Source organism: Haplochromis burtoni, unplaced genomic scaffold (genome assembly GCF_018398535.1).
Source record: "Haplochromis burtoni strain Fernald_Lab_line unplaced genomic scaffold, NCSU_Asbu1 Contig_782, whole genome shotgun sequence".
In the NCBI taxonomy this organism is placed as follows: domain Eukaryota; kingdom Metazoa; phylum Chordata; class Actinopteri; order Cichliformes; family Cichlidae; genus Haplochromis; species Haplochromis burtoni.
The window spans coordinates 31,645-52,847 of record NW_024583143.1 but is presented as its reverse complement, the minus strand read 5'-3'; the positions used below and the strand labels follow the sequence as shown (position 1 = coordinate 52,847).

At 45.1% G+C, this 21,203-nt stretch overlaps 3 protein-coding genes across 3 annotated transcripts; 1 reads left to right on the top strand and 2 right to left on the bottom strand.

The window, feature by feature from the left end:
* Positions 1 to 3,480: 3,480 nt before the first annotated feature.
* tbce (tubulin folding cofactor E) lies at positions 3,481 to 9,733 on the bottom strand. The gene is made up of 17 exons (XM_005950418.2): positions 9,628 to 9,733; positions 9,320 to 9,433; positions 8,361 to 8,445; positions 8,096 to 8,260; positions 7,501 to 7,586; positions 7,263 to 7,362; positions 7,086 to 7,188; positions 6,645 to 6,721; positions 6,449 to 6,541; positions 5,751 to 5,815; positions 5,581 to 5,645; positions 4,925 to 5,077; positions 4,608 to 4,746; positions 4,443 to 4,511; positions 4,299 to 4,358; positions 4,109 to 4,200; positions 3,481 to 3,970 (listed from the first exon to the last, which is right to left on the bottom strand). The coding sequence occupies exons 2-17, from the start codon at positions 9,426 to 9,428 to the stop codon at positions 3,875 to 3,877; spliced, it is 1,557 nt and encodes a 518-aa protein (XP_005950480.1). The 5' UTR covers positions 9,429 to 9,433; positions 9,628 to 9,733; the 3' UTR covers positions 3,481 to 3,874.
* Positions 9,734 to 9,924: 191 nt separating this feature from the next.
* rbm34 (RNA binding motif protein 34) lies at positions 9,925 to 15,530 on the top strand. Its single transcript, XM_005950417.2, has 11 exons — positions 9,925 to 10,057; positions 10,506 to 10,659; positions 10,955 to 11,085; positions 11,173 to 11,386; positions 12,094 to 12,153; positions 12,238 to 12,281; positions 12,407 to 12,490; positions 12,580 to 12,643; positions 12,724 to 12,766; positions 12,860 to 12,978; positions 14,978 to 15,530. Exons 1-11 carry the CDS (start codon positions 10,035 to 10,037, stop codon positions 15,317 to 15,319), a joined length of 1,278 nt encoding a protein of 425 aa, XP_005950479.1. The 5' UTR covers positions 9,925 to 10,034; the 3' UTR covers positions 15,320 to 15,530.
* A 470-nt stretch (positions 15,531 to 16,000) lies between these two features.
* Positions 16,001 to 19,346, bottom strand: tomm20b (translocase of outer mitochondrial membrane 20b). The gene is made up of 5 exons (XM_005950419.3): positions 19,099 to 19,346; positions 17,362 to 17,408; positions 17,074 to 17,155; positions 16,747 to 16,889; positions 16,001 to 16,593 (listed from the first exon to the last, which is right to left on the bottom strand). The coding sequence occupies exons 1-5, from the start codon at positions 19,220 to 19,222 to the stop codon at positions 16,549 to 16,551; spliced, it is 441 nt and encodes a 146-aa protein (XP_005950481.1). The 5' UTR covers positions 19,223 to 19,346; the 3' UTR covers positions 16,001 to 16,548.
* Positions 19,347 to 21,203: the final 1,857 nt, after the last annotated feature.

The window sequence follows — 21,203 nt, the reverse complement described above, 5'->3', positions numbered from 1 at the left end:
TTGGGGGGGTAGAGGAAGAACATTATATATATATATAGTATATACATGGGTGAATGTGCAGTAGTAGCAGCAAGCAGGTGAATTCTGTACATTAATATGAATAGACATCTGACTATTTTACAGGATAGACAATATAAACATATTATAAAATATATAAGGAATGTTGAAATGTACATTGTGCCTTGGTTTAGCTAGTCCTGTCAGAATGAGTTACTCATTAGAATAATGAGCTCATCAGGGGGATTGTAAAATTATGATATTATTTTATGCCATGTTAGACCCCGAAATAAAGATTGTGAATTATTATGTAGTTTAAGTTGGCATTATTCTCCTGAATTAGAAGAAGGTGATAATTATTGCAGTATTTAAACTGATTTGCATTACATTAGACTGCTGATTTATTGTGAATGAATGATATTGTTTATGATGCATTATACTGTTGAGTTATAAGGAATACTGTTCGCAGAAAGTCATCGCCTTATTTGTCTGATTAGAAGAGAATAGAACATGCTGGAGTTTTCTGCCCCATCTCAGCACGAGCAGATAAACAGGGAGCCAAGGTCGTAGCTTAGGCGCCGTGTGAGAGAAAGAATGTGAATGTTTAGGCTTTTATGATAAGATGGGAGAACCAGAGGCTATAAGAGTTTGAGCAATGCTCCACCACTTTGAGATTTGAGGCTGTCTGCATCAGTGTCCATCTCCCACGTGTGTGATCATTAAATCATCGTTTGACTCAACCCGACCGGACCAGTGTTGTTATTGTGGTTTTTCTCTTGTCTCCATCCCCAATATTTTGAACCTTAACATTTTGGGGGCTCGTCCTGTGGTATTGGGGTGGAATTTAAAAGTTTGGACGGTCCGAGGTTGTCGAACGGACAGGCACGAGCCAGTGGTCTGATGTGAGTGGGCAAAAGCCGGCTTATCTAAAGGTAAGGCACTACCTGTTGAATTATTTCCAAAGTGTGCCGAATTGGATATGACTAAATTAAAGTCTACTCACTGAAATTACTGGTAGAGGGTCTGTTTTGATTTTGATGAGAATCACCGTGTGTTATGCAGTTAAAGTTGCTTAAGAGTATTTAATGAAGTTGAAGAAATATGAAGTAATAATGTTGGGTTTGAGTCCCTGGATATTGAGTTAAAGGCTCAGGTAGTTTGGTAGGGAATTGGTCATGTTGTTGGTTAAAGTCCAAATTGGCTATAAGTGTGGTCCTGTGTGATTATAAGTGAGGGTTGGCTCCATTGACCTCTAGGTGGCACTTGCCTTAGTCAGACTCTTGTTTTAGGGTGTTGACTGTTGTTTCAAATTGTTACAAATTATTATAGGACGGCACCAGAAGTTGCTAAGAAGCGCATAGCCCGGAGGTTACGCTCCCTCCTGGCCGTGGACGCGCGGCCTTGACCTGTCGGCGAACAGGGTTAGTTCAGTTTGGCTTAACTGTGGGGTACAGGGCATCCCGGAATCAAGCTAGGAGTTAGAGTCTCCTCACCGTTTTAAAGGTGTCATGTGCTTTTTTGGATACTGTTAAATTGAGTTAGGGATTTTAGAAATTAGGTCAGAAACTGTTCCAGAAGTAACAGATACTGTTTAATTGATTACAAAAAAGTTACTTTCTTCGGTTGGACCCGTTATGGTTAAATTTGTCGAAATTTGTTAGGTGCTGAATCTGTTAGGCCTGTCAGTGATTGTAAATACAAGACGTCTTTTGTAATATAAAATAATAGAGTTTTGCCTGAGCTTGGTGTGACGACTGTGTGTGACGTGCAGCTGCGGCGCTGAGGGCTATTTTTAGACTGTGTGTGAACATGCAAATGAGCTGTGAACTACACAGAGGACTTTTGCTTAGCGTTTTTTTTGCACATGTCGAGGAGCGTGTCAGGCTACATTTCACTGTGTGTTATACTTGTATAACTATGCATGTGACAAATAAAGAACCTTGAACCTTGAACTTGAACATGTCAACAACCAAACCTTTGGTGTGAACTGAAACACAGTGAGTGTGTGCAGGACTGTTGAATGCTGAAGTTCACCGGTGGAAAGTAGCTGAATATGTCTCTGTGTGTGTGAGACAGAGAAAGGGCAGAACTGGCATCATACGAACAGGAAAATAGTTTTTAATCTTTTCAGACTGTGGGTTAGTGTGCAGATAACCACACAGACATCAAATGAGCTTTGATGACATGTGGGAGGATCCACTACAGACAGGTGTCAGCTCTGATCATCCAATCAGAGAAGATGAATCTAAAAGTCATCAGCTGACTCCAGCAGCTCCCACCCGTCTGCTGAAGATGAATCCAGGGTTTTAGAGGCTGAGTGCTGTCTGTAGGTGAATGTATGTGGAACCAGTAGAAGTGAAGAGTCTCCCCGCTTAGATACATTATACATTTATGCTGAATAAAGTAGAATATTTAAAAAACCTCTAAGTTAGAAATGCCAAAAACACAAGCACATTTTTAGAAAATATAACATTTGTTCATTCATATGCTGATGGCATTCAGATCTATCTTCAGCTGAAGGGAAACAGTGCGGCCTCACTAGAACCCTTACTTCAGTGTCTCGGTGAAGTTACATCCCGGATGGCCTCTAACTTCCTTAACTTCAGTGAGAACAAAACTGAAGTGATCTTTTTGGACCGAGCGGCAATCCCAGCACCTCCCATTTTAACCTGCACAGTCTTGAGCCTTTTATCAAAAATTTGGGGGTTATATTTGACAGCAAGTTCACCTTTGAAAAACCGATTAGCTCAGTCGTACAGCGGTCTTTCCTCAAACTGAGGCTTTTATCCAAGGTGACATCATTTTTATCTTTTAAAACCTTTGAACGAGCGATTGATGCTTTTATTATATCCCAGCTGGACTATTGTAACTCCTTATATGCTGGAGTCAGCCAGACCTGCCTGGCAAGGCTGCAGTTGGTCCAGAATGCTGCAGCTCGTCTTCTGACACGTACCAAAAGATGTGAACATATTTCCCCGGTGCTTGCCTCCCTTCATTGGCTTTATGTCCACTTCAGAATTTACTTTAAAATGTTACTGTTGACTTACAAAGCCCTGAATGGACAGGCTCCCGGCTGTTTGTCTGACCCCCCTTAGATCTCTTAGGTCAAGTGATCTTTTGCTTTTAGCTGTACCAAGGTCGAGGCTGGTTCACAGAGGTGATCGAGCATTTGCAGTCAGCTGTGGAAGTTGTGGAATAATTTACCCCTACACATCAGACAGGCTCATACTGTCAATCTTTTTAAATCTTATCTTAAAACACATTTTTATTTACTGGCTTTTAATACAACATGAGAGTTATTTGCTAATTCATATTTGGTGTTTGCTATCAATAGCATAAGTTACCTTGGTATGTTGTATTCTTGCACAGCGCTTTGGTCGAAGTTTCTGTTGTAATTAAATGTGCTATATAAATAAATAAACTATAAACACGTCCCACAGAGGAGGATGAACGGTGCTGAGAGAGAGCAGAATAAAAACAGAGTCTCAGTACTGTCAATGTTTAATCAGCATTCACACTAATAACGATCTGGACCATGGTGGTTTATTACCAGCTGACACTGAGCCTGACTGAAACACTCCACTCAGTGTTTGTCCTCTGATTTCTCAGCATCGCTTTGCTGTTTCCATTTACAGACCAGACACTAACACTTCATGGTTCAGTCTGCATCTCTGCCTGTAATGCTCACCTCCTCTGAGGACGATGCAGCGTCAGAGGAACCACAACAAAAATAAAACGTGTCTGCCATGTTTGAAATGAGGCATCAACAAATCCAGTGGCGTGCAGCTGTGCACAGAAGCAGCTCATGTGAGTCTCCATCTCATTTCAACAGGTCTCTCCTCTGTTCCTCCTGTGGGTCTTCAAGACCTGGACTGGGTCAGGACCAGCGCACCAGCACCTGGTCTCCATCCTCTATGGAGTAAAACTGCAGTGTTTTCAGGTCACTGTCGATCTCGAACTCTGTCCCCACCATCTATAAGAGCAAGAACATTTTACTGTCCCACAGTGGCATGTTCAGACTGAACATGGAGGCACAAACAAGAAAACCAGTGAACGTGTGTGCTGCTCTCTGTGAAGGCCACGGGGCTCCTGCCTTTACTGAGTGTGCTACCTTGGGGCTGGTGTAGGTGAGCCTCAGATCTGCTGCAGGGACCTTGAGCAGCCTGTACAGCAGGCCCTTCACCTTCTGCACAACCATGGAGGCTACAGTACAGAAACACATGCCACTGTTTATGTGCAGAGCTCCACAGACAGATGAGAGCGCTGATAATCTAATGAGAGTCGAGGCTTTGAGCTCGTACCTGGAAGTTTCTTCTCCAGTGGTTTGCGGTTAGCATCGTCCGGAAACACAAAGGTAATCTCTGATGAAGGAAGGACAATGAAACTGTCTTTGATTCACGTTCATTCGTGGAGCCACTCAGACAGCAGAAAGGGGCGGGACTTACTTAACAGCTGATTTTTCAGGGCAAAAGGCTCCGGCTTCCTCAGCTCGCCTTCCTCAGGAGCGCCATACTCTGAGGAACAGGAACATGGAGTTAGTGACTGAGACCATGTCAGTAATAATAAAGCTGGAGCTGTCTCAGGTCATCTGACCCCACAGCCTGACTTACTGCTGATGAGGGCCTGATAACGAGGGTGTTCACAGATGAACTGAGGGCTGGGCTGACTCCGCCCACCCGCCTTTAGCCACTCCTCTCCAAACATCTTGATATAGTCGAGCTCCGCTCCCCTCCTGTCGTCAGCGTGAATCTGAAGAAAAGCCCAGCAGCTTGAGCACAGGACAGCACCGACATGATGCCCAGAACTCATACACAAGAGGCGGGGCTCTGCGGCGCTCTAATCTGTCACACAGCAATCTGAAGACGTGTCAGGACACAGCGTCCGCACGTTTCCAAAGCATCGGCAGAGTCCTCACAATCGAGCTCACCTCGCAGCTGTTCAGCACAACCAGCTGTCCCAGTTTAGCGATCAGCATCTGATTGGCTGTTTTCGGGTTTCCATCCCTGCTCACCAGCTTGTTGCCACGGCAAGAAAGCCGGACCAAACTGGGAAGTTTGGCCAGCTCGTTCACCACAAACCACTAAGTGAGAAAGAGAAACACTTCCTTTAAACTGGCGTAGAGTTTATTTTAAATAACGTCCAATCACAAAGCTGGACAGAAGAACAAAAATGACACGACCGAGCCGGCGTAACGTGGAGACAGCCTCAGCACCCACGCTGGATGTAACAGTGACTGCATGAAACACGCAGTCTGGAGCTGCTGCTGTGTGTCACAGTGCAACCTTCGCCCACAGCACTGCAGTGTTAGACAGCTTCCAGACTGGCTTCACTCCAGTCTACAGAAGTACACTTACACCAGTGTAACAACAGTTACAACAACACAAGCAGACACAGTCGCAGCTGTTGACCGTTTCTATGGCAACACGTTTCACTGACCTGAAGCTAAAGTTATTTCTAGCATGTTTGATGTTTGTTAGTTTTGTAACCACAGAACAATGTTGCAGATGTTTGTGTTCCAGTGAAACGTCGGTCACAGTTCTGGTTAACCACAGCAGCCGTGTGCTGGTGCAGGAACACACTGACCTCAGTGATGCTGTTGTGGTCCAGGTTGAGGTTCTTCAGCGCTGCATACGCGGCTGTGTGAGACCCTGCAGAGCAGAGACTGTCACTGACACGTTTGCAGTCGCACAGAAAGCTGTTCTACACACACAAAAGGACAACAGATGCTGTTAGGCTGGAAACTGTGTCGTTACCGGGGGCAGCATCTTCAAACCGAATGACAGACAGTCCGGTCTTGGATAAATTCAGCTGCTCCAGCCTGCCACGAGAAACACACCAGAGTCACTCCAGCTGCTTTTATTAAACAACAAACAGAAAACTGTGACTATGGTGCAAACGCCGTAAAAATCCCTCCTAAAATCAGACCAAGTACTGGTTTTTGGGTGTGTGGGATCACCACTTCCACCTAGAGCTGCAGGGGGCGGGGTAAAATCCCTGCTGTGGCCGCTGGGTTGCCTAGCAACACAGCTGTTTCCATATATTTTGACAAGATGCTGCTCTAACATGAGCTAGAGCTAGCTAGCTAAATATACAGAGGACTGCAGTTCAACAGAAGGGCTGAGGATGGCAGTCTAGAAACAGAGCAGCCGGACAGGGTTCACAGCTGAGCGCAGCACACATGTACAGACATGACCCGACTCAGTGATAGAACCTGAAACAGAAAATAAATGGCATGTTTCCCACTCGTGCTGCTGCAGGACGGAGCAGTCCTCACTGCGTGAGTTCATGCACGCAGTCTGAAACCAAAGCAGTCAGAGAAACGCACGCATGCTGCTCAGCATCAGGTTAACTGACAGTGGAGCTGCAAACGTGTCTGCATGGATGAACTCACACTGGACACAAGCACGTGCAGCACGTTACATCGACGCGTGGCTGACACTTCGTACTGTACCTGGGCAGAGCAGATAAACTGAGCACGCTGTCCTGCACCAAAGGATTACTGGACAAGCTCAGACTCTTCAGCGACTGCAGCAGTCCCTCAGGCCTGTAAACAGACACAGCACAGCTGGTTTCAGGCAGCTTTGAGTGAAAACACACATCTAAAGGCAAGGCAGGGCACACAGAAGATGATGATGATAAAGTGTTACCTCTGCAGCTCTGTGATGCTGTTTTCTTCCACACACAGGTCCTCCAGCTGTGGCCACATGGGAGCGCATTCCAGAATCTGAGAGGAAAGCAAGATCAGAGGCGGAAAAGAGATTTCATTTAAACAGAAGCAGTTCATCTAAAGACCCAACACTGTCCATGATGAGAACGGACGACCCACGAGAATCTGGCCTCAGCGGGGAGGAAGAACTCCCTTTGAAGAGGAAGAGACTCGAGCCAGAAGCAGGTTCAGCGGGAAGAGGAGAAGAAACATGACAGAAAGAAAATGACTGAACGCAGCAATGTGAGTGGTAGAGAACAGAAAAAGAGGGAACGCTTTAAATTCTCCTTTCTTTAAACTTTAAGTTAGTGTACTCTTTGATGTGAATGTTACCCCGGAGCTGAAACACAAAAGTAAATATAAGTGCCACAGCGCTGCGTACCTGTGGCCAGGTGAGCTGGCAGCCGTTGAGCACAACGACTTTGAGGGCTGAGAAAGCGTGGCGTAGAGCCGAGGGGTCAGGGGGCAAACGGAGTCTGTTGTAACTGAAGACAGAAACACAACACAATGTTGAGTGGAAGGAAAGCGTGGCCAAACAAAGTGTCCCACACACCCACACCTGAGCTGCAGTCCTTCCAGTCTGTCCAGCTGCTGGCTGATGGTGGCCACATCCTCCCAGCACGACATCAGAGTCCCAGTCAGGTCCAGCCACTCCACATCTGATCAGCATGGTTAAGGTGTCGCATCCACACTGCTCGCAATCACAACCTGACAGACTCTGAGAAATGGGAACGCTTTGTGAAGCTCACACATCCTGAGTGCCAGTAAAGCATCCAGCACCGTCTGTAGAAGGATACTGGGAGTTGTGGTCCTGATTTCCCCATCAGCACCAGACCAGCTCACGTCAGAGCGGCTCAGCAGCACTGAGGGAAGGCTCTCAAAACTGCACACACACAGACACACAATACAAAGTGTGCAGGTTTATAACAGGAGTGAAAACTGTGAACACAAAGGCTGTGACTGTTTCTGAGTGGACACACATGCAACTGATGTCTTGGATCTGACTGTGGGAACAGCCCTCAGACTGTGACGAAACACATCCTGAGACACAGACCAAACGAACCCCAGAGGCTGGATTCACACAGTAATGACTCGGTGCTGCTGTTCATCTCAGGCTGTGTTTACTTAGTTATGAGACCTGATGATTTTATGATGCCTGACTATATAAAACCTTAGACGTGTGAGCTGTGTCTCAGGTGACTTTCATCTTCCTCCTCGCTTCATCAGCACTGACTCTGCAGCTCAGCTGAGCGTCATAACACATGCATTACTGCAGGTGGATGCTACCAACAACTACCAGGCGACAGAACTGAAGCTGATAACATCCTTATGATATTTTGCTCTAATAGCACAGCTGTGTGACGCTCTTCTCCTGACCACACAGCATCGTACCCACGCTCCTTGATGTTCCCCCACTTGAGCTTCTTCTTGGAGATGGAGATCTCCTCACTCAGCACCTCCTCGGAGTCGATCTTGTACTCCTGTCGCACGGCGGTCAGATAGTCCACTCCAAAGCTCACCTTTGCCGGACGGACGAAGGAGCCTCCTGTGGGGTGTCTGAGAACAAAGGGAACGTATCAGGACATTTTCACAGAAGACTTTATAAAGTAATTATCTCACAGGAGGCGTGCAGGCAAAGCACGCTTGAGCACTTTACCTGCACGTGAAATACTGCACTCCCTCGTGGCTGCCGTCATGTTTGCCTCTGTCGGGGTTGTCCCACTCCACACCCAGCCACAGACCTACAAACCACAAAACAAACACACAGCTATACTAATGGCAACGCAGTGATGCAAGCATGTGGTTAAATCTGCTTCATCGGTGTGATTTCATCCGTGTACTCGGACTGGACATGTATCGAGAGAGGGGGACAGGAAAAAGCCCCGCCCCCTCCCAGCTTTCCTCCCTCTCTGCGTCCAGTCTGTTGGGTTTGAAATGACACAGGCTTTGTCACGGTACACTGTTGCTAAAAGTCAATCATATTTATTCTTAATCAAAATATAAGTTTGATCAATATGTTAAATGACAAATGTGAGGCAGCTGGGCCCTATGACCCCTATGAGCAAGCACTTGGCGACGTTTGGAAGAAAAACTCCCTTTTAACAGGAAGAAACCTCCGACACAACCAGGCTGTAATCTGCTGCAACTGGTGGTGGTGAATAAAAGACTATTGGAGACAGACCTACAGTGATATAATCGTGTAATAATTACTAACGATTAACTGGAGGAGTGACCTGATAACATGGGAATCCCCGGCAGCCTACGTCTATTGCAGCATAACTAAGGGAGGATTCAGGGTCACCTGGTCCAGCCCTAACTATATGCTTTAGCAAAAAGAGAAGTTTGAAGCCTAATCTTGAAAGTAGAGATAGTGTCTGTCTCCTGAATCCAAACTGGAAGCTGGTTCCACAGAAGAGGGGCCTGAAAACTGAAGGCTCTGCCTCCCATTCTACTTTTAAATACTCTAGGAACAACAATAGGCCTGCAGTCAGTATGATGCTCGTAGCAAACATTTCATGATCAAAGTCTTTCTGTCATACTGACTGGCTCTGTGTGTTCGCGGTTTATGATGTTCATCCATGCGTGATCAGGTAAGAGGTACAACCCGGGTCCTACCTGCTGTGGGGGGTACAGGTCCAAAGTAGCGCACTGTGGCCCGCTCCCCGCCGCAGGACACCCGCTTACCCACCGCATCCACCGGCACCTCCGCCTCGTCTACTCCCATGGAAGCTACGAAGAAAAAAAACTAGAGCCACTCTGTAGTTCTTCTCCAACAGGAAGCAGCTTACGCTACATTTAAGTGTAATAAGTAAATACTGCACATTTCCGGTATGTCACTGTTTGGATAGCTTATTGTGTCTTTCTGAAAAATGAGAAACATGTAATGTTTGAAAAATGCAAACTTAATGTGAAATCATACACACCTTTGATAAATGTCGCGTTTGCTGCGGAACAGTCACTCAGCCTGCCCCCACCAAAACATCCTGCAGCTGCGTCACCGGATGGGACCTATTTCAACGTCGTACCGTTTTCCCACAAACCTTTTTCTAAAAGGAAGTTATACCACGAAGGAAATATACTCACTGACACGTTACGTGTGTCTGGTCCTTTCCTATAAATCACCCCAGTTTAGTTATACGGTACCAAATCAGCCTAAAGCTAGAAAAAGCATAGGAACCTTTGTAGGGCTTTGCCGTGTTCCTATGGGGAATATTTCGAAGTAGGACAGCGGTCCACTCGGATAGAAAACGTGTGGCTGTGTTGTAAGGTTTACTGGAGTTTAGGCCATTCAGTAAACATTTATTCCAGATAAAAAAGAAGAGGGGAAGCCATGAAGAAGAAAGCCCACAACAGGTTTGTTTACACACACTTTAATAACACGAGTGAAAATATCACGACGATTAGTGAGATAACGTTCAGAACTCAGACTTGAGCCTTCGATCTGGGGGGACCGGTGCTCCCAAAGAAACAAAGCCAGCATCAGCAGTAGACCCCCGCAGGGTCCAGGTTTTTCACTCGGTTGTTTGTCTGCTGGAGGAGCCATGAGCTCCTACTGAGCAGGAACCCAGATCCTCTCCAGAAGTTCGGCGATGGACTTCTGTGTCCTGGATCCTTTGGATTTCTCCGAATCCAACAGTTACAAAGGGCAGCGTAGGAGGGTCTCTGTAGCTGAAGGAGTGACCCAAGACTTCCCTGCTTCTTTGTGTACAGATATGAACGAGCACACAGCTGTGCCAGCTCAACTAAATATGGCACAAAAAGTGTTATCGCCTGTTAACTTCAGTGGTTCTGTCCTCTGCAGAGAGGTGTCGCCAGGACAACAGTCAGCTGACTACACAGTGGGTCAGGTGTCAGGAAGCTTATTCCAGAAGAACTCTGCAGCCTCTGGATCCCTGTCGGCTTTATTCAGCACAGCAGCAGCATCCACAGCGCTGCTGTTCAAGCCTGCGCCTCTGGTGAGCGCAGCACACAACCAGCCCGTCTGTGACTGCGTGTTTGACCACCAGTCGAAACTAAATCTGTAAAAACCAAGAAAATCTGTCTTCTTCTATTGTGTGTCATGACTTATTTATTGTAAGGTGTCTTTAAGACACGCAGAGGTGCATTAACCTTCGCTGAGCTTGATGAAGTGTTTTTCTTTATTAGAGTTTGTGCGTTTTATTTTCAAACTTTTAGTGAGCGCCTCTAATGCTAATGGATTATTTAAGAGGGAGGAAATGACTGAAGTGTCTTTTTGTGTTATGATGGCAGCCGGTTCAAAAAAGCACAGAAACCAAAGAGCAGAAGCAGAAAAGCCCACAGGTCAAAGGTCAGCCACGCCAGGAGAAGAAGAAGCAGCCAGCTAAGGAGAAATCAGCAGCCAATCAGGAGCTGGAAAAAAGGTGAGTGTTAATTTCTTTTTCCCCAGTTTTTTCTTGATTCAAGTCTCTTCTCAAACCCGTTTGTTTGAAGTGTTCATTTGGTTTCAGAGAGAGTGGTTTACAAAAGGCAGACGAGGATGAGGACGGGCCAGAAAAACCCAACAGGAAGAGGAAGAGACAAACCTCCGAGTCGGGCAGAGAGAACGACACAGAGTACTGGGTGATGAAGAGACAGAGGCTGAAGGCCAGCAAGGCGCAGGAGACCTTGAAGAAGAAAAGGACTGTGTTTGTCGGCAACCTTCCCATCAGCTGCACCAAGAAGGTTTATTTAGTTTCTTTGTTTTACCCACCTGTATCCATAGTGACCGTCTGACTGTATCTGACACTAGCAGTCTGCATCCATAAACTACATTGACGTAACATGCAGTGTAGTTTAGTGCTGAGGTGCAGACTAACACAGTACTGGAGTTTCTGCCTCCTCAGACGCTTTAGCTTCAGTTTCTCTTTAGTGTCAGTTTCCCTGCGTGTTAGCTTCAGCAGCCAGGCGCCACTCCTTCCTCTGTGAGCCACCTCGCTGTTTCTCCTTATGTGGAGAATGGAGAAGACGAGACACAGCCGTGTTTGTTTTAAATGACCCTCGTTCAGTCACGTAGGCGCAGTAACAGGAGCAAATATGGTCATGAGTCAGATGGCACTTTAGATGCACTGAGACGCTGTACACACTCAGTATTGAGCCTCAACGGTCTGACCTCAGACTGAGACTTGTGGATGAAGCTGTGGGACGATAACAAGGAGAAACTGGTTAAGCTGAGGCAGCCAGTCTGATCTGCAACCTCTGGAAACGCTTGTTGGACGTTTTAACTTCTAGCAGGTGTTTATGTGACAGAGTGAAAACACAACTGTACTGTGGCTCTTTCCAAGATCTTTCAGGAGACGTGCAAATTGCTTGTTGTGCAATAATTGCAGTATTTATAGGACAATAATAATGTGGAAGTTCAAAGACTGGCAACCTTTTTTGTTCCTTCTCAGACCCTGCGGAGCCTCTTCAGGGATAAAGGATCCATCGAATCTATTCGCTTCCGCTCTGTGGTAAAAACACCTCTGAAAGAAAGAGAGAGTCGCCAGGTTGCTGCAGCTTCTCGTCTTCAGTAACATTGTGTTTCATTCCAACAGGTCAGAGAGGACCCCTCCATGTCTCGTAAAGTAGCTGCTATCAAGTGAGTTTCTGAAAGTTGTTTATTTTTTAATCCTGAGCTTTCACTAGGTTCCACCAACAAACTAATAGTATGGTTTCAGTTGACTCCTTTCCATTTGTACCAAAAAGCTTCTTTTCACTTCGCAGGCGCAAAGTCCACCCAAAGAAGCAGAGCATCAATGCCTACGTAGTGTTTAAAGATGAAGATGGCATCACCAAAGCTTTGGAGAGGTCAGACGCTCCTCCTGAAACCTGCTAATGCTGTAAGACCCAAACATACACGTGCTGATAGAGCTCTTTCTGTCTGTCTGCCCTCACAGGAATGGCATGGAGATAGAGAAAGACTTTCACATCCGAGTGGACAGAGTGGCCGACAGCTCATCTGTGAGTCAGCAGACGTCCCAGAATGCTCTGCTGTATCTGTCTCCTGGCAGTTAAACTGAAATCCTGTTGTTCTCTTTCAGCACGACCACAAGCGTTCTGTTTTCGTGGGGAATCTCTCATTTGGTGAGTTCGTCAGTAGAGTTCCAGACAGTGGTAAAGGTGTAGTTGTCCATGAGTGAGTAGTTTGAAGCTCAAGCCAACCTGCTGTGTCTGCAGACATCAACGAGCTGACTTTTCGAAGGCATTTCGAAGAGTGCGGGACAGTGGAGGCGGTGCGACTGGTGCGAGACAAGAACTCGGGCTTGGGGAAAGGATTTGGTTACGTCCTGTTTGAGGTACAAGAGCTCGGAGACGATCGTGGTTCTGGAGTAACAAATAATAATGTTGGATTGCATTTAGAGCTGGGCGATAGAACGATAACGATATGTATCGCGATATAACTTTTACTCGATAGAGAAATTAAGCTATCGCGATAGACCTCGCCGCTCTTGTCCTCTTAAAAAAAAAAAAAAAAAAGGTCAGCCAATCCAAATTAAGTAGCGCAGAGCCGAACCAATCACAGCCGCAGCGTCACGTCGCGTGACTTGTTACGTACAGCACAAGTGCCAAGCCGCACGTGTGTTTGTTTGGGAAGCAGCCAGCGGGTAATGGAGGAAATGAGTGTGCCGACTAGAAAAATCAACCGAGCGTGACCGAAGAGAAAACAGATGATGGTTCCAACGCCGGAGAGATTGTCGAACGGAAGAGCCATAGAAGTTCCGTAGTGTGAAGGTATTTCGGCTATTTCAAGTCTGACAAAAAACAGAGTAGCGTGCACTGTAAATTGTGCCGAAAGCAAGTCTGGAAATACAATAAACTGGTGCATGCGTCACACTGTGCGCCACGTTATTGTTTCGGTGAAATGAATTTCTACAATACTGTTACTGTTAATTCTACTCTCTGCAGTGTTTAAATGCTTACATATACACACAGTTACTGTCCCTCCACACATACGACTCGGTTCTGCTTCTATGCCCCAGCTTTGTTTACTTTTTCCCACCGAGGCTTCTAGACTTCTGATTGGCCAACATTTCTGCACGGTTAGGAATCTAGCGCCACCTGCTGCTTTGGCATGTTCATAGCAGCGTTTTCCTTCATTTCTGCCTTTATGTGTGGACGGGATTATTTTTTAAAACGAAAACGGAAAATCTCCGTTTTCAAAAATACCCGTGTACGTGTGGACGTAGCCTCAGTCTCTGACTGGAAGCGCTAATTCGTCATTCGGCTTTTGTCAGACTAAAGTAACTGTTAAAACTGTTTGAAAAGCTCAGCTATACAACAAGGAGAGATTGAGAATTTCCTTTTAGTTCTCAGTTTATTTGATATTGACAAAAGTTAGTCAGTTTTGTCTGTTCTTCTGTAAAACAAACTAAGATTTATTTTTAGAATTAATATTTTGTTTCTAAGTGGAATTGACAATTTAGTCTGTTTCGTTTGTTCTATTTTGAAACTTAAACGCTTTAGCGGCTGCCTTTTGTGTAGTTTGCAATATTTGCCTTTATTTATCTGAAAAAGTCTCATGTTCCTTAAGTACATCTACCCTGTTGAACTTATTATGGGAAATAAATATTTAAATAAAAACAAGCTGCTGATTATTTCACATTTTACTTGTGAGCAACGGCACATTTAAATCTTACAAATATAGTTATTTGGCTTATATCGTGATAGATATCGTTATCGCCTGAAATGAAAAAAACATATCGTGATATGAAAAAATCTCATATCGCCCAGCTCTAGATGCATTTATATTTCGCTTTTTGAGACGCCTGTGGCAAGGCTTGGGATTTCTAACTGAATACGCATCACTGCAGGGTTGTCCTCTGATGGCTGGTGACAAAAGTCAGTCCATGTTTAAACAGTACAGCTTTGGCTATGAAAAAAAGAAGATTTATTCATAACACACGTGAAAACACCCAGGAAAACAGAGTTAACGATAAAAACGATAACAAAATAACACTGAAAACCGATAAAAACCCTGAAAACCAGACATTTCACACCTGAGCCTCAACTCTCGCAGCCCGGCACCAAACGACTCACGGACCGGTACCGGTCCGAGGCCCGGGGGTTGGGGACCGCTGACCTATACTGTGTACTCATACTTTGGGAACTTTAAGGTCTAAAAGCACAGAATTAGAATAAATTAGAATCCACAATAGACTGTGTGCCATTGATGGGCGTAGCCAGTGTGACATCAGCCAGTGGTTTTTCCATTCTACAGTTTTTAAGCGTCAGTATTGGTGCTTTGGTCAAAGTAGGCCATGTGTTTCTACACTTCATTTTGTCTTCCTTGTGCAGAGTACCGATTCTGTGCAGCTGGCGTTGAAACTGGACGGCTCAAAGCTTGAGGGCAGATCCATCCGGGTGAAGAGGTCACTGAAGAAGGAGAAGCAGAAGAGTAACGGTGATGGCAAAGCAACAACAAGGAAGACCGGCAAGACTCTGAAGACGGGTTCTGGACGGGAGAGGGCTGCTGGTCGAGGAGCTTTCAAGTCCCCAAGGAAGGTGATGGGAAACCAGCGCAAGTTGAGCAGAAGCTCCGCTTCTTTCAAAGGAGAGATGGCAGATCCAGACAAAAAGACTAAAAAGAAAGCACTGAAGAAAAAGAGAGTGAAGCCAGAAAAGTCTGTTCATATTTAAACTGAGGACAGAAAAAGCATGTGGTCGCTGTGATCAGAGTCGTTTGGAAGAGCAGCAGGTTCAGAGCCCGACTCCAACACAGCTGACATCCAGGCAGCTAAACAAGAACTTCCTCTGCCCAGCATAAAGTCACAGGTCCTTCCCACAGGGCTGTGTTGGACTTGATCTGTAACCGTTTCACTTATTTGGTTAAAATACGTCATTTCTTTTATTCTGTGTCTGAATTTGTCACTGTTTTCTTTCTTCCTTGCAAATCACCAGCAAAACCTCTAAATCTGGTTATTATTGAAAGCAAATGATCCACACTAATAACTTTTGAAGGCAGATGGAGTCAGTGAAGTTTAGATGCTGTTGTGACCTCTGACCTCTGTCACAGAGCCCGGTGGCATCCTCTCTCCAAAAGAAAGCAGAAACCTTTCTCACCACCAGTGTGTTGGTTGCTGTGCAGCATCGTTCTCTCGTGTCACTGTTGCTAACGTGTCACAGTTCATAGCAGCCTCCTGCTCTCCTCCCTGTACCTCCACCAGCCTGTAGATGAGGACCATTAGAACAGAGTAGCTGCACCTCCAGGACTCAGGGCGCTTTGGCACAGAGGTTCAGCTGCTCGGTTTAATAAAGACCTCAAACTGTTCTGAGGCGCTGTGCCCAGGTGACCAGGACTGAACACTCAACACAGCTGCGGTTTGTTCAGATGGTTTATTCTTGCTAAAGAGGGCCATCCTCTTCAAACAGAACAAAACATATCGTCACTCTAAAAAGCGTTTCCAAGTCTAGAATGGAAAGACAGACGAGACGTAACAAAACAATAAATACTCATCCGAGCACATTCTGGTTTATACTACTGACGTTGTCATGGAGACGGCGGGTACAACCACATCAGGCAGCGTAAACCTTGTACATAATCCTGTCAGATGTGTGTTGCACCACCTTGGAGGAAGGAGCGGATTCATCTTTGAATCCAGCCCAGTTGGTTATTACATACATGAGGATTTGGGAGCGGGGACAGGCCGGATTGCATTTCTCTACATTTATTTGTGGCCTCATGATTTAGATATCCTAATACCCCAAAACGGGTAATACAAGTTCAAAAAGAAAACCTTTCAATGGACAAAGGAAGAGAAACTGAACCCCTTTAGGGAGGCTGGATGGGGTGAAAGTGACAGGAGGCCGAGGTGTGGGCAGGTCGTGATGAACAAACGGGGAGCAGGGGTGGCTTCTTCTGGGCTCTCTCATTCTATATCATCCTCACTCAGACTCTGTGCGCTCACGATACGCTGCAAGACAGGAAACAAAGGTCCTCGGCTTTATGGTTTGACGTGTGCATGACTGATGAACACTTTAGAGATGATTCAAAGACTCCAGAGTTAAAACTGCTCGACTCCATGTCCTACATGCTGTCATAACTGATCCTAGAGCAATTCACAAACCTGGCTGATACTGGGCAGCTTGGTGAGCAGCATCTGGAAGACTGGTGGAGGCAGAGTCTGCTGCAGCACCTGTAGTAGCTGCTGAGGCTGACCACACACAGCGATGGCGTTGGTCAGGTGATCCACACCTTTCTCGTAGTCTCCTGTAGTCAAAGCAAAAGGAAACAAAAGCTTATAAGCTCCACATGCAGGCGTCTGTACCCATACTGGGTGTCCCAACAGCAGGGAAGGAGCCATTTTAGCGCCGCAGCAAGGTCACCACTGGCTGTACTGCAGTAAACCGTTTGACCAGTTCAGTGGTACGAGTTTCAATAAAGAGTAAATTACCCTGAGCCAGCAGCTCCTCTCCCAACTGGATTTCCTCCAGGAAGAACTTCTGCACAGCTTCAGCATCCTTCAGATCTGGAAGCTGCACAACAGTCACAGTAAGCAGTCACAGCTGATTTCTGTCACGTTTGTGTGAAGTAGCTTGCAGTTGTACAGCAGAGTCAGTATCAGTGCTTTGGTTTGAAGTTGTCCTTTAATGTGGTGGGTGTCAGCTTTAATACAGAAACACGGTCAGCTCCATGCACGCGTGTGCACATGTAAAGGTGCAGGCGTGTAGAGACTGCTCACCTTTGCCAGGCCTGCCCTCTCTTTGGCAGCCTTCTGCTTTCTTCTCCCTGTGACAAGAACAGGACAAACTGCTCATGTTGCTCCAGCCCTCAAAACATGTCCATCTTGGTTTTAACAAGAAAGTAGTCTTAGACAGTCGCTGCTACACTCACAAAGTTACGAGTATAAGACAGACACAGAAATGGGCTTAAAGCTAAACTAGCTCCAAGTTCAGCTTCTGCTCCCTCAAATCAACTATTTACTGGAAATTTAGGCCTGATTTTTGTAGGCCAGTGATTATTTGTCACCGTGTCGTCCAGCTGACCATGTTCAGGTGACTGGTAACAATTACAAACTGCCTGCAATACAAAGACTGGAATGTGTTTATTTCTGTTTATACACAGTTTGCTGCTTCGGCCGTATTCCCTGAAGCAAATTTAACAAACTCCAATTTCAAACTTTTAGTGTCCCCCAGAACACCTGAGTGCACCATGGCAACGGGTAAATAAACAGTAAAGCCTTGATTATAACCCAGAGGACTGAGGAATATGAATGTGTGCCAGCGTGGGTCATATTTCTCTCAAAAATCACGCAGGACAGAGTTATTTTAATCAGCTTGGTCCACTCCGTCGTTACCATAGACAGAATATGATGCTCACACAAGTCAGGCAGCATTACTGTGGATAGAGCCAGAGTTACAAAGCTACAAATACACAATACAGATCTTTTTCTGCGCATGTTACCAATCTGTGGTGTAACTGCCGTCTCTCTTCTGCGCTTGTGTGAGAACACAAAATGGCAAACATACAAGCTGGGTTGTTGTTTGTAAGAAACTCTATGAACGAGCAAACATCAGTGTCAGTCAGCTGGTCCAGGAGCAGCAGAGGAGTCGGAAAGAAACTCAGAGCTGTGGTTTTGCTCACAGAGTCTGTTACCATGTACGTGAAAACCTGGAGTTTCCTCATGTTTGGATTAACTAACTGGAACAGGGCCCAATCTTCCTGGAATAACACGATAATCTCCAGCTGGCTGGAAGCCCAGCTAACAAGACATCATGCTAAATATGTTTGTTGTGTAATTACTTGAAATGGAAATAGCTTTGTGAATGAGTGTGTGCTGCAGGTCACATCACAGGATAGTAAAGCCTTTCTCTCACAGTGTTTAGAGTTTTGCTGGCAGGACAAATCTGGATGAGCACCTGGACGTATATAAATACTACCTGGTAATGTGGCCTTGGAGACAACTGTGTCAGAGGTTCTCTGAATCCAGCCTCCATAAGCTGCCCAGCGGCTCAAGTTTGAGGTAGCACACTTTAGACCGGCACTGGTATATTCAGTATATTTATGTGTGTACAGCCATATAAAAGCCTTTAATTTTGTGCCTCGAAATAGGGTTAGGTAACACCAAAATAATGGTTTGTTTTAAAGCACAGCCACTAATCGTATGCTCCCCTTTACAAATCATGTCACCAGTTATTTCTACAGATCCTTTTAGAGGATGGAAGAGCTCAGGATCCAGGGAGGGTGCAAAGAATGTGATTACTGTCACATCGTGGCTTGTCAGCTACAAACCCATTAACTTAACGATGTGAGAACATGAATGAAGTCCCAGCTATGCTTTGTTTAATTTACTGAATTGATTGTAGGGCTCCTCCACAGTCTCTGGACAAGCTAACTGGACCGAACGAAACCGCCCGGTGTCCGAACCAGCGAACCCGGCGAAGGTGAGAAAAAGAGCAGCGAGGAGGTCAACACTCACGTTCTCGTAGCCTGTTCTTGAAGTTCGGGTCATTCCGTCGTTTCCTGTCGAAATAAATACAGTAACCGACAAAGAGAGCCCCGCATACACCCGCCGCTATGGCACTCGTCCTTCCGCCCATCATAACTCGAAAGACCCGCTCGGTTTTTGGAGGATTTCGGGCTAATCTGGATTTTTTACCTCCGGTTGTCGTTTTCTGTCAGGCGGCTGATGGAGCGGCTCAAGGAAGGAAGGACCGTAAGGACCCCACCTTTGACAGCTAGTAACCGCCTGAAAACGCCTGACTGAAAATGAGACAAACGAGCCATTTTCTCAGGCAGTTTGCCTGTAAATGATCAAAAGGTTGTAGTCAAGTGAAAATAAAAGTCTGTTCCAAATATGTGTGGTTTACACAGATTATCAGGTACATATGATAAAACAGCGAATTTGAGAATATAACGGCAGTTTCAGCTACATTATATTTTGTGTTAGTTTCTTTGTAAATACGATACACCTCTGTTATCATTTGGTTTTATGTTGAAGAGCTCATTTCTAAAACCTGCACACAGTTTTTTTCTGGTCCTCGTTAAAGAATACACGCCAACTGGTTTATTTATTTGTTCTTTTTTTTTTTTTTGATAAAGTTTGTTTTCAAAATAAATGAGCGCCAGTGACGTCATCCTAAGCCACATAAACCTGTGTTTAGTTTTCGTTTATGTTTTTTTTTTAATTGTACAAACTAACAATTACAGCGCATATCTTACAAGTCAAAAAGATGTGTACAAGTACAGGTGGTTAAGAACAAAGCAGCCATCGAACAAAGAACAAAAGAACAGTATAGGTCAGAGATAACATAAAGCAACATACAAGTACATTAAGTGACCTTCCATATAAAAGTAAAAAAGTTAAAAACAAAAACAAAAAAACAAAAGTACGCACACACAGTCTAGCTACATCAGTTGAAAAGCTGCATCACAAATTACCTTTATTTAAGTTACACTTGTCTAATGAAGCCTTCAATAGGAGGACTACGTGGCGACCGCGGCTCAGGGGGTTGGGAAGCGTATCTGTAACTGGAAGGTCGCCGGTTCGATCCCGGGGGTCTCTGTCCTGGTCGTTGTGTCCTTGGGCAAGACACTTTACCCTACTGGTGTTGGCCAGAGGGACCGTTGGCGTGATATGACCGCCTTGCTTCTGTCAGGTTGTGGCTACAACCGTAGCGGCCTCCGTAGCTGCCTCCACCAGTGTGTGAATGAATAGTGGTATTGTAAAGCGCTTTGGGTGCCTTGAAAAGCGCTATATAAATCCAATCTATTATTACTACATTATTAAATACCAGAAAAAATCGGAATAATTTTCAAGAAGCGACATTTGTGAATGAAAAATTTTGCAACTATAAATAAGTTGTTAATCCCAAATTCTATTTTTTTTATTTTCTGTTTGTAGGCCAAATATAATTACTTGAAAGGTTAGAGAAGGGCAGTATTTTTTAGAGGGAATGGCTTTCACAACTTTAATGAATTTACTTTGAGTATGAAGCTAAAATTTTATGGCACTCGTTATAAAAGTGTCACAGTTGTGGCTCATTTTGACCCAGCATTTTCAGTTTCTTGTATTTTGGTATTTTTCTGTACAAAACCGTGACAAAAAGCTAACAAAAGCCGGTACTGAAACACACCAACCTAATTACAGCAAACAAAATATCACGTAAGGAAATGTAGGAAAAGATTTTAGGGAACCAAGTTACATAACACTGGTGTGACCATCAATCTTTGATTCTTCTAAACCAGGGGTGGGCAACTCCAGGCCTTGAGGGCCGGTGTCCTGCAGGTCTTAGATGTGTCCTTGAGCCAACACAGCTGATTCAAATGGCTAATTTACCTCCTCAACATTTCCTGAACTCCAGAGACTTGGTAACAAACTAATCGTGTGCTTCATGTGTGCTGACCAGTGTTGGTCAAGTTACTTGAAAAAAGTAATCAGTAACTAATTACTGATTATTTGCCCAAAAAAAGTAATCCCGTTACTAAATAAAATATTTTTTGTGTTTACACTCAGTCTTTCAAATAGATGCAAGTAAAACACAGCAGAAAATAAATAAAGTCAAAGACTCAGCGGTCCTGTTG